The sequence below is a fragment of the Belonocnema kinseyi genome, chromosome 5 (assembly GCF_010883055.1).
Source record: "Belonocnema kinseyi isolate 2016_QV_RU_SX_M_011 chromosome 5, B_treatae_v1, whole genome shotgun sequence".
Lineage (NCBI taxonomy): Eukaryota > Metazoa > Arthropoda > Insecta > Hymenoptera > Cynipidae > Belonocnema > Belonocnema kinseyi.
The window spans coordinates 117,213,968-117,225,560 of record NC_046661.1 but is presented as its reverse complement, the minus strand read 5'-3'; the positions used below and the strand labels follow the sequence as shown (position 1 = coordinate 117,225,560).

Sequence of the window (11,593 nt, the reverse complement as noted above, 5' to 3'; positions counted from 1 at the left end):
TATTTTTGCATTACTTAATTTTCATTTTTTTAATTTAATGTCGGCTATAAAGAAACTTTTATATTGAATTTCGATAAGACTTAAATTTATTCGTAGTTTTATCTTTATGAAACTTTCATTATTGCAATTCATAGTTTTTGGAAATAAATTTACAATATTATAAGGTTTAAAGATAAAGAAAATATTGGTGAAGGTAAAATTCTCTTATATTCTCAAGTTGTCTTAAAATGACGGTCACAGTCACACAGTCGGTATTTACTGGCGATCGTAATAAAAAACAGTAATTATTTAATTTTTCACAGAATAAATGTTTTTGGCGTAAACCAATTTTATTTTATTATAAATTACAGCCTCTCTTTACGTAATTCGTAGTTTTCTACATGTAAAACATGCATTATATGTAATTATAATAACATATGCATTTAATTTGGAGAGCAGCAAACGACAAAACTCTCGTAACAGCAGTGATGTCAGAATGCGGATATCTCTGGCATGCGCAGTAATTATTCCTGTGTATTTTTCATGGACATAGGAAACAAGGGACTAGGCATGCCATTGCGGGGGTGATGCAATGAGGGGGGAGGTCCGCAAACTTTTGATGTCCCGCGACAAACATGGCAGCGCCCACATATTTATATTTACATGCACAGTTTGTCGGCAAAAATGCTCGTGCGCATAATCAAATGGCACATCGTAAGATGGTGGCTCTCCCCACTTATGGAATTCTCCCCCCTCCCGTGGATTCAATCCCGCTCGCAAAGTTAGGATGGTATGCCTAGTCCCGTGTTTCCTATGTACATGGTATTTTTAGATTATGTAACGCCATATTTCAATTTGAAAATACAGAGAATCACTATTGCGCATGTCAGAGATATCCGCGTTCTGACACCATTGAGTAACAGTAAGATTTTTGGGCGTGTAATTTAAATTACTATTAGGCAAATCTCTGTAAACTGCTAAATGAATAAAACTAATAATCGTGCTGTAGAAAATACAGAAGAAAGAATTTGTTAAATATTCAAATGTTTGACTTTTTACATTATCATCTTAATAAGAAGCTATTGTTACCATTGTAATACTATTGCTACCATTTTTTTTTAATTTAAAAATTCTATGTATGGCCATTCGTAGTGCTCGAAAAGCATATAAAAAATTGAAGAAATGGAAAACGTTTTTTATAGCGCTACAAGATTTTCATGACATTAAAAATTTTTTTTCTTAAACCGAAAATAAAAATTTTCGTTGCACAATAAAAATTGAAATTTCATGATGATCAGTGAAATCGTCAAAATCATCTTATACGTATCTCGTTATTCCAATGCTTTATAATAAAAAATGAATACTTAAATGTAGCAGATATGATTTTCATAGGGTTTTCAGGTCGCAAAAATGTAAATTAAAGGAGATAACGTAAAAATGACTGATACTTTGTAAATCCTAACAATGCAATAAATAATTGTTAACTATTTGAATAAAGTAATAAATATACCAAAATTATATAGTTAAACTGCATCCACTTTTAAAATAAAGATGCATGTCATCATTGTATTCGACCTATATTAAACTGATATACACAAAATAGCAAATATATGTTGTATGTCATAATACATAGATAATAGATTTGTCCTCAAATTAATATATTTAATATATGTCAAGATTAAATTCACCTATAAATTCAGCCTTTTTTAATTTGGAGTATTTATCCAGTTTATTAGAACTATTATAACTAAGTCCATTGCAGATTATATTAACAGGAAACTGTACTTCTTTATATTCCATTTTTTATTCAATTTATGCCATAAAATTAAAAATAGCCGTACATCTGATAAAATAACAGTGCCCGTATACCAATATAGTTTGCATGTGTTGCCGTAGTTTTTAAAAATTGTTTTTGTTTTTTCGAAATGCAGAGTGAATATTTGGCAAAATTGTTGGGAGATCTCAAAGCCCAATATATCAAAAATTTAAAAGAAATAGAAAATCTAGACTACAGTGGATTTAGTGTCATATTTTCTTCAATCTCACCGTTTTTACACTATAAAACCAGTAAAAGCATATACAAAACTGAAAGGTTATAAATTTTGTGAAGCTTGTTTTGTATTTGTATTTTTAATTATAACTTATGATTTTATATCAGTATAAACATTAACAGGAAGTAATATTCCTGTGAAGCATGACATGGTTTTCAATTTACATTATCAAAGTTTACGGCTGATGTAAAATGCGATGGGAGTTTTTATTGAGATTTTGAGATTTGGAGCGCATGCAATCACTGGCTAAAGCGATCGTTTCGCGGAATTAAAAAAACTCGAATGATAATATTAAAAAGCGACCAGATCGCATTCTTTTTTCTCACTTTTATGTAAATTATTGATATTTTTACAAAAAATCTATAAAAAATTATGTTTTTCTATGACAAATTACGATTTAAGATTTTTCTGAATATATTTTGATGAAAATTTGTCCTCCTTGTTAGAAAATGAATATTCTTGGTCAGGGCAAATCAATTAGAATTTGTTAGGATAGAGTCAAAATTTCTGACATTGGTATTCCCTACCGATAGAAATCTCAGAATATATACCGAAGATTCTTAGGCTTAGATTCTGAAAAATTATCCGCAGACACTCAGGTAGATATATTTAAAGGTCCAGGTAGCTCCTTTAAATTTTCTGAAGGCTTTAAAATGACTTTCCGAAATAAAAAGATAAATGCGATCATAAATAACAAGCAGAAACGCTATCTCAATAGAGTAGCCGACATTCAATGATCCTTTGTTAAGCTTTCGGATTAAAATTTATAAATCGATTTTTTAAATTTTAAAGTTAACAGCTTAAAAAATAATAATTCTGAATCTACGGATTTCGATTATTTCAGATATCTAACTTTTTTTAAATGTTTAAAATAGGAATTAATATAAAGTACCTCGTAAAATAAAATCAGATACGCCAAAACAGACAAAATTGTTGAATTCAACTGCAAAATAGTTTATTAGTATATAAGCTATAATTATAAATATGTATTATGACAAAATTAATCAATTAAAAAAAAAGTGTTGATAATTTGAAGAAAAATTTTAAAAAGGGAGTCGGGATGGAGTCAGCCAACTACTGTAAATAACTCAAATAAAATCTGCAGATAGCCTCAAAAGGACCAGGTTATTTCGCCTGAGAATACTCTGAGATTTCTATCGGTAGGGTATATAGGTTTTTTCTAAAATTTTTGTAAGTAGACAGAGCTAGAATCTTTCGAGATTCAGTAAATTTACAAAAAATTTACAAATTACGGTTCAAGGCGAATTTTATGAAAATCGATCTTTTTACGCAAAAATATAGAAATCATAAAATTATTTTTCAAACTGGAAAAAATGGATATAAAAAGTACATTTTTAATTTTCTTCTGGTACGAATGCACACATTCGATTAACTTTAAATATTTACATTTTCTCTAATGGCTTAATAATGTCCTATAACAAAACGAGAGAAGTATTGACAATGTTAAAATCAGGGCGGGCCGAAAAAACTCGAAACCATCGAGCAAGTCGATTGAATATTTTTTAGTGTTTGTGTATGGGCATTAAAAAAAAAAAAGTTTTGTAAAGTTTACGGAAGCAAATGACTTTCGATGGAAAAAAAGTAGAAATACTACTTTTTTGTCGAACCTAAAGTACCTAAAGTTTCCGAAAAAATGTTCATGTTTTAATATTTTTGATGCTGTTATTGATAAATTGAAGAAACACGAATTATTTTCATTTGAAACATTAATTTGTTTCTATTTTTACGGATTCTGTTTCAACGGATTTTTACCAATCTTGTACAAAAGTGGATCATGATTCAGGACAAAAAACTTTTTTTGCAACTTGAAAGTTGAAATTATCCCTGTGAAGCTGTACCCCGGATATTAAAAATTAAATATTTTGAGTTCATGGTACCTCTTCAATAGTTCTGGAGTTCTTTATATGCTTTAGTAATAGACCATTTTTAAAAATAGTTCCGGCTATTAGCACCAAACAACCTATTAAAAAAAAGTATCTAGCCCTCCTACTTTTAAAAAATTTGAATTTTTCTTGGAATTTCGTTTTTCTTAAAAGTTGTGTAGTTTCTTCGAAGTTTGACTTGATTGAAAAGTGTTGTTAAACTTTTTTGTACAACTCTCATGAAGAAATCCGGAACTCCGATCAAAACTCTTTGAACTCTCAATATTTTTTAATTTAAGTCGACTTGATCAAAAAGTGTTATGGGACTTTTTTTGTAGAACTCCTATTCATGGATCCAAAAGCCTAAATAAAACTTCTAGATTATTTGAAAGAGAAATTTTGCAACATTTTGCATTTTTTTAAATTTGTGTGTGTACGTTTTTGATTTAGTGTGAAGTTGTTATCAGAGAACTCCAGAACTCTTAAGGAATCAGAGAATCATGCAAGAAAAAGTTAACTTTTTTAAACCTAAGGGAGTAGTCACTTTTTTTAAATATGTTTTGAAGAGGTACCCAGAAATCTAAAAAAAAATTTATTTTTAATATTGGGGGTACAACTTCACAGGGATGTACAAATTAATGAAACTGTATTCTTCGTGATTTTTTTAACTATTATATTTCTGCAAAACAAATTTTTATTACTTTTTTCGATCTACGGTTAAGTAATTCTATAAATTGTACCCAAAAAAATTGAAATAAAATTGTTCCCCTACACAAAACATGGAAAACTGTTTTTTCTAAATTTATTTTCTATTGACTTGACCATTGGTAAAAAATGTATTGAAATTTTTTTCTTTTTTAGAATTTGTTCGTGACGCCACATGCACAACTTGTAGGGATATTACTAATGAATCTATTCATTTTGAGTTTTTTTCGTCCTACCCTAGTGAAAATAAAACACATTCTCGAATATCTTCATGTGAAAATTATGAAATTCAGCAAAAGGAAAATGTACACCACTTACACAATTTATAATTGATTAATTTAAAAAGTGTGTAAGTTTTACACATTCTCGAAAATCTTGACTATGTAAAAATTAGAAAATTATATAATAGGAAAATATGAAAATAAAATACATTTTCTAATACCTGGGATATTTACAAGTTTGAAGATTCCAGAAACGGAAAATATATACGACTTGCACAATTAATAATTGATAATAAATCATTTCAATCCTGTTTTATCACTTTAACACGTGAGCACGATAAATGATCGTTATCGTGATTTGGACACGATGAAGTGAAGGTGTGATGTATCTCAAAGACATCCCCTTGAGAATTTTTATTTCTCGTATCATACCTTGTAAATCTCAATCTAGTTTGATAATGCATCCTCCTGGCATTCGAAGAATGTTCGTGAATAACTTTCGCCACTGGAGTCAAATCTACTGTAGATGCTCCGCCGAGAAGACTTTTTCGCTTCATTTTTAGTCCGCTCCCTGACTTGCCATTCCGTGAAAAAGACGTCGAGGGCGTTGCTCTAATTATTTCCTGAATTTCTCGAGGGTGAGATGAATGAACATCTGCAATGTCTGCCTTTTCCTTCTCCAGAATCACGTCCGATTCAACTCTCATGATGCCGTCCTCTGTCCTATTTAGATCTTCTGCATTTATGACACCTCTCCCTCTGCTGGGTGTTGTTAAAGAGCTCTTTATTATGTTACTTGTGCACAGTCTTTCAACTACATACGATACATTGGGAGAGATGCAAAAAGATTCTGCTTTCGAAATTTTCAGATTTTCCTCCTCCACTTCCTCTAAATCTACCACAGGCTCCTGAAATTCGTTTATGGCTATTTCAATTTCTGCTGTCACTTCTGATACTGCCTCCAGAATTTCAGCGTCTTCCGCTTCAATTTCTACTTCACACATTTGTATCTCATCGCTTGCCATATTATGAGACTTTGGCAAAAACAATGTTGGAACAGAATCATACTTTAACATTTTCTTTTCACTGTTTGGTTCACAATAGTCATTATCTTTGAAATGCCGACAACATATGACGAGTTTCTTTTTTCGAAAGTCCTCATAAATAAGTTCATTGTATAAAGGACTTTGAATTGCAGTTAGCCATTTCTGACCCACCGTTTCGTTCCGAGGGAAGCGATGAGATTTTGCTTGCCCTGTCGATATGCAGCCTGGGACAATGCACTTTCTACCCATCGTCTCCAATATTAATACATCTAAAAATGTGAATACAATTACTAATTTTATTTATTAAATCAAATATATTCTCCTATATTTCATCTCAATGCACTAAAACCATTCAATTTCATTTTGAAATGACAGATGCATTGATTTGACATTTCAGGTTAGGTTTTAGGATAAAATTTTTAAAAACTAACAAATAAATTGTTATATAGAACTTTTCAATCTTCTTAATTTTTCAAAATGAGTTATATTTATATTCGTATTTATATCACCTATAATTTATTTTTTACTGCTTCCAAATATGAAAACAACAACCTAACCTCTAAACAAGCAAATAGTACTTTATTATTTTTTTATTCAATACTTACCAATTAACACATTTTCTTACATTAGCAGGAAATAGTAAACACAGTACGTATAACAATATACAAAACCAAACTTGCAGAAAGTGTTATATCATAGGTTTAACACAACGGTCAAATTTAATTTAACGCTTCGACTAATGTTTATTTTCGAGATTTCAAAATGATGGAAAATATTGTGATGGCACATGCGCATTGAATTGTACTTACTTTCAGTGCTATCTAGCGTTTCCTCCGAACACTAAAACGTAATGTCCTCAAAACAACATCGGAGAGCCACGACATGTTAGAAAAAGAGGTCCGTTCGATTCTCGACATGGTATCGGAGCCCCACTGCTGTCTGCCAATGAGAGACGAAATTCAATATGGCGCTTAAAATGCAGTTGCCATCGACATATAGTATTGTGAACCGCTGGCTACAGCAGTCAGCGGTCCATTCTTATATATCGATGGCGGTTGCTTATAATTAATTATATAAGGGTAAATAAACTATAAATATATGTTTAGTGCTTACTTGCAAACGTAAATTGTACTTCAATTAGAAATTATACATTCAGTAGGATATATGTTGAAATATGATAAACCTATCCTCACGTTGAAAGAGACAGCCAGAAGGGATTTATGAACCTTTTACGAATTCTATATGTTAAAAAAATGTGAGAAATTTATTTTGTGATACTCACTAGGTATAAATAGCACTTTATACTTATTCATAAAATATTGGCTTGACCTTGTCGAGATATTATGTTATTTTTTATTTATGAGTGATGCGGTTTTACAAATGAGAGGTAAATAAATATACTAAATTAATTTTGGTAAAACATTCAATTTTTGTTGCCTTTTGTTTCAGTTAACTCGAGACAAATACACTTATTACACACAGTATCTTGTGTACCGAGGCAGCGAAGTCTTTTTACGGCCGAGCGTGACTTTGTAAGAATCTACTGGTTCTTTCTTTCTACCTTCACGCGTTAGCGAAAGAGGTACGTTAGATTTTCGACTTTTGACATGAACCAGAGCCAGTAGACTACCGAATTTTGTGATCTTCTCGCCATACGCATACGTCATGCCGCTTTTTAAAAATAAGTAGATTTGAAAATCAATTTTTAACAACAAACAATAATTTTATAATTATTAAAAATAATTATATGCTTATAAAATAGACTTTAAAGGCGAAATTTAAAACAATTATATTATTTTAGTCTTTGAGAATAAATGATTAATTTAAAATTCAAAGGAAGGAATACTTTTTTTATAAATATCAATTTGAAACAGCCCTTAATGCCTTTTTGCATTTTTTATTTATTATTTGTTGTAAACAATTGATTTGCAAATTTCCCCGTTTTAAATAAGCGTGTTAACGGTAGCCAATGCGGTTGTTGACATGACGCATGCGCAATGTGTGAAGACTCGAAACAGTCGTTCTAATTCACATGTCCATGTCATAGATCCTGCGTCCATGCCATGGTATTTTTATATTATGGTAGCAAGTGACAACGGGTGGCAAACAATTTAGTTGCGAATATATTCTTTTGCCTATATAAGAAGTAAAAAACTGTGTAAAACTCATTTATTCCTATATTATCCATCATATTCTCTTTTTATGAGGAGTTTTCTATTCCATATGTGCTGACTACACAATTTATCAAATTATGGACGGAATGCCCGGAAGTGAGGTTAGTTTGATATACTTTGATGTTTTTGCGGCTTTCGCTGTATCAAACATGATTAATTATTTCGTATTAATAGATTTTTAAATATTTGTAAATTTGTCAAGAACATTTCCTTACGTACTGGACTATTACTCGAGAAATTGCGTTTATATCCAGTTATGAGAAGATCTGTCCAAGTATAATCATGTCGGCTTGACACTATTTTATCCTGTCCGAGTAGAATTGAGACAGTGAAAAGAATGAAATGCTTAATTAGAAAATAAACTGATCATTTATCACCGAGATATTGAGTTACTGAATATATAGGGGGAAAAGTTTCATAAAAAAATCGTTCAGTTCCGGGATAATTCAATTTTGAGGTTAGAATTTCATGGGTTCTGGGAAGCGTCTTAAAGCCGTGACAAACATAATTGTCTTTTTTTTTAAACGTTGACACGTCCCCGAGATGTTGAGTTGATGAACACGGGACCTATCCAGACCACAAAAGTTATTTAGCTCACATAAAACTCACGCCAAATAAATGCGCATGTTAAAACAAAATTTTGTGATTAAAAATTTTATTGCAACTTTTGTCTTTTTTCCATAAACTGAATTTTCTCATTTCCAATGTTATTTTTATGAATTAATCTTTAGACCTACGGTCTACGGAGCATCCTTACCGTTTTTCAGCTTCTAAATGATGTCCCTAACATCAGTGATCCCAACTTTGTCAATTGATTTTTCTATCGCATCGTGTTCTATATCGCAGTTATGGTGCCTTATTGCTTCATCTTCTAATGATTGACTAAAAGAGTCCCTCAAAGCGTCTAGGGTGGAAAGTCTAGTTACAGCGACAGTCCCATGAAACTTTGATTGATGTGGGGGGGGGGGGGGGGGGGGGGGGGGCAGTTTCAACCGAAAGTCATAGCTGATGGGTGTTTTATACTACAAATAATATTGGAGTATCAATAAAATCTTAATTAGAAATTGTTTTTCTATCGATTTATTATAAGCCTATAATTGATTCACTATAGTTGAGGTATAAATGATTAACTTCAGTTACGTTGTTTTTACTGTTGAAATTAGTGAACTTCTGAAAATAACTGATTTATCAATTAAAATAAAGTGTACTGTATGAATTGGTAAAAATTTTACTAATCCGAATGTATAGAGTAGAACACGATGCGGTAGAAAATTCAATGGACAAATTCTGGGTCACTGAGGTTAGGGATATAATTTAGGAGTTAAAAGACGGTAAGGCTGATGTGTATACCGCATATGTAGCGTTTAAATCGTAAAAATAAAATTGGACATGAGCAAGTTTAGTTATTGAAAAAAAACGGCAGAAGTTACGAATTGTAATAATATACATTTATTGCACAATTTTTGAACAAAGTGGTCTCGAAAATATTCAAAATGTGCCCACTTTTTAAACTTTTATCCAAAATCGCTGGCTAACAAACTTTAATTTAGGACACTAAAAGAGTGTACTAAAGGCCAATCTATTAAATTAATTTTTTCAAAAGTTATTGTGGAAACAGGCATACATGCAGACAGGCACATTCGCAAAAATCTATTTTTCGGATTCAGGGGGTCTCAAAACGTGGACATTTGACCAAAACTATGGGGGGGGGGGGGGTCAAATTTTATACAAATCTAATACCTTCTCTTATGAGAATGTAATAGAGTCTACAAAATAACATATTTTGTCTTAAGTGTTCATTTAATTATTTTCAAGAAAAAAACAGTTCATAAAATCAATTATTTATCGGGTTTTAAGGGGTTTAAATCACTGTAGAATTTTCAAAAAATTGAAATTTTGGTTTGTTGCTTAGAAGGTTTTTTAGGGTCTTAAGAATTATATACCAAAAGATGGGGGGGGGGGGGGTCTAAATATCCGAAAATTTCAAACGCATTTGTTCGATACCACTTTTTTTTTTAACTGGCCGGAAACAACTCGAGCAAATTTCACCGATCGATCTGAAATTTAAAAAGTATATTATTGCACAATGAAAAATTCCCGAAGTATGCTTATTTTTTCGTGTTCTACAGTGGTTTAACCCTTTAAGAAAAAGGTTTGAAGCTGGGTTTTAACGTTCCTCATTAAAAAGTGGGATATCGCTTCTGGTGACAAAACTAGGAAGGTATGTTTAGCTGGCACAACACTATCAAGGTATAAAGATTTAACCTAGTTCATAATTTAGGGCTATTTTGGGCAATTCTAGTAAAAATGAATTAAACATGAAGAAACTCAGACCTGAAATAACGGTACAAACTGAAATTTTCTCAGAAAACGGTAACATAAATATTGGAAATAATATCATCGCCAGAACTACAACTGACACTTTGATTTTTTTCAATAAAGTATATAAACACATACTAATGGTATGTGGAGACGAAATTGGACTCGAGAATTTTGAGACGCAAGTTCTGCGTTGGCAGATAATTCTTGCAAAATGTTTTTAGACGAAATGGATGTATTGCGTGGAATATGTTAAGACCTTAAAGGACTTTCAAGCCGTTTGTTGATTCTTGCTTTTCTTCAACCTAAAACCCCAAAATACGTAGATTATATTTTTCAGTTTCAGCGAATTTATTGTTTGAAAATACCATTCACAAGGATATTGTATTTGCTTATTAAATTTGTAGTAATAAAGTGAAAAAAATTAAAATGTATCACATTATTTGAAAGTTTGTACTTATGTTCCTTAAAAAGCACATTACTTAAAATTAGAGATGGGACGAGCAGTAGCATACCTACTGCTTCCTGCCCTCCGGCCTCCTGCACACTCCGGCGATGCAGTACCTACTGCAGGCAGGAGGTTCGCAGGACCTACTGCAAACTTCGGCGGGTATTTTTTTTGCCCACCGAAGTTGCAGTAGCTCACTACGCCGATTTGCCGAATTTCTCCGGCAGCACTTCGGCAGGCCTTCCTACTGCTTCCTCCGGCCATAACAATGGAAACACATGTGCGCTCAAGGGTCCAAGCCTTCAAACTTTCTTTACCTAAGATGTATCTGTAGTATATCTATATATATTGCATTATTATTCTCGATTCCCTTCGAGTTTCCACTGTTTCTAGTTTAAGGATTTCTTAAGTTTCTCAATTTTCTTCTGATTCCTTTGGATCAAGTCGCTTAGGAAAATAGCAATATCAGGATTGGGACGGGAATCGTAGGTTTTATTTAATTCAATTTCATAAAATTTTTGTAATATTTATCTTTATTTAACTTCACTTTATATATGTTGTGCTTGTATTTTATTCTATAATAGATAGATGTCTAAATACGCAACAATTGCAATTAAAATGTAATATTTATAAAAAAGTATTCAAGGAAAATAATTTTTTTTAACTTTGATGTGGAAACTATTTCTTTAATTTCTTCTTTTGTATTGAAATGAACTTTGATTTTATTCAAAGAATGCGTTTCAGTAATGTAAATGTAGCTATATAAT

At 31.5% G+C, this 11,593-nt stretch overlaps 2 protein-coding genes across 2 annotated transcripts in view; one reads left to right on the top strand and one right to left on the bottom strand.

Annotated features, from left to right (window-relative positions):
• Window positions 1-4,766: 4,766 nt before the first annotated feature.
• On the bottom strand, window positions 4,767-6,601 carry LOC117173506. The gene is made up of 2 exons (XM_033362127.1): window positions 6,491-6,601; window positions 4,767-6,154 (listed from the first exon to the last, which is right to left on the bottom strand). Exon 2 carries the CDS (start codon window positions 6,132-6,134, stop codon window positions 5,142-5,144), a length of 993 nt encoding a protein of 330 aa, XP_033218018.1. The 5' UTR covers window positions 6,135-6,154; window positions 6,491-6,601; the 3' UTR covers window positions 4,767-5,141.
• Window positions 6,602-7,954: 1,353 nt separating this feature from the next.
• The window catches only part of LOC117172554 (splicing factor 3B subunit 2), a 23,594-nt gene continuing 19,955 nt past the window's right edge, over window positions 7,955-11,593 (top strand). The window contains exon 1 of the mRNA XM_033360610.1: window positions 7,955-8,160. Coding sequence (XP_033216501.1) covers window positions 8,137-8,160 — 24 coding nt within the window. The 5' untranslated portion in view covers window positions 7,955-8,136. The remainder of the gene's footprint in view (window positions 8,161-11,593) is intronic.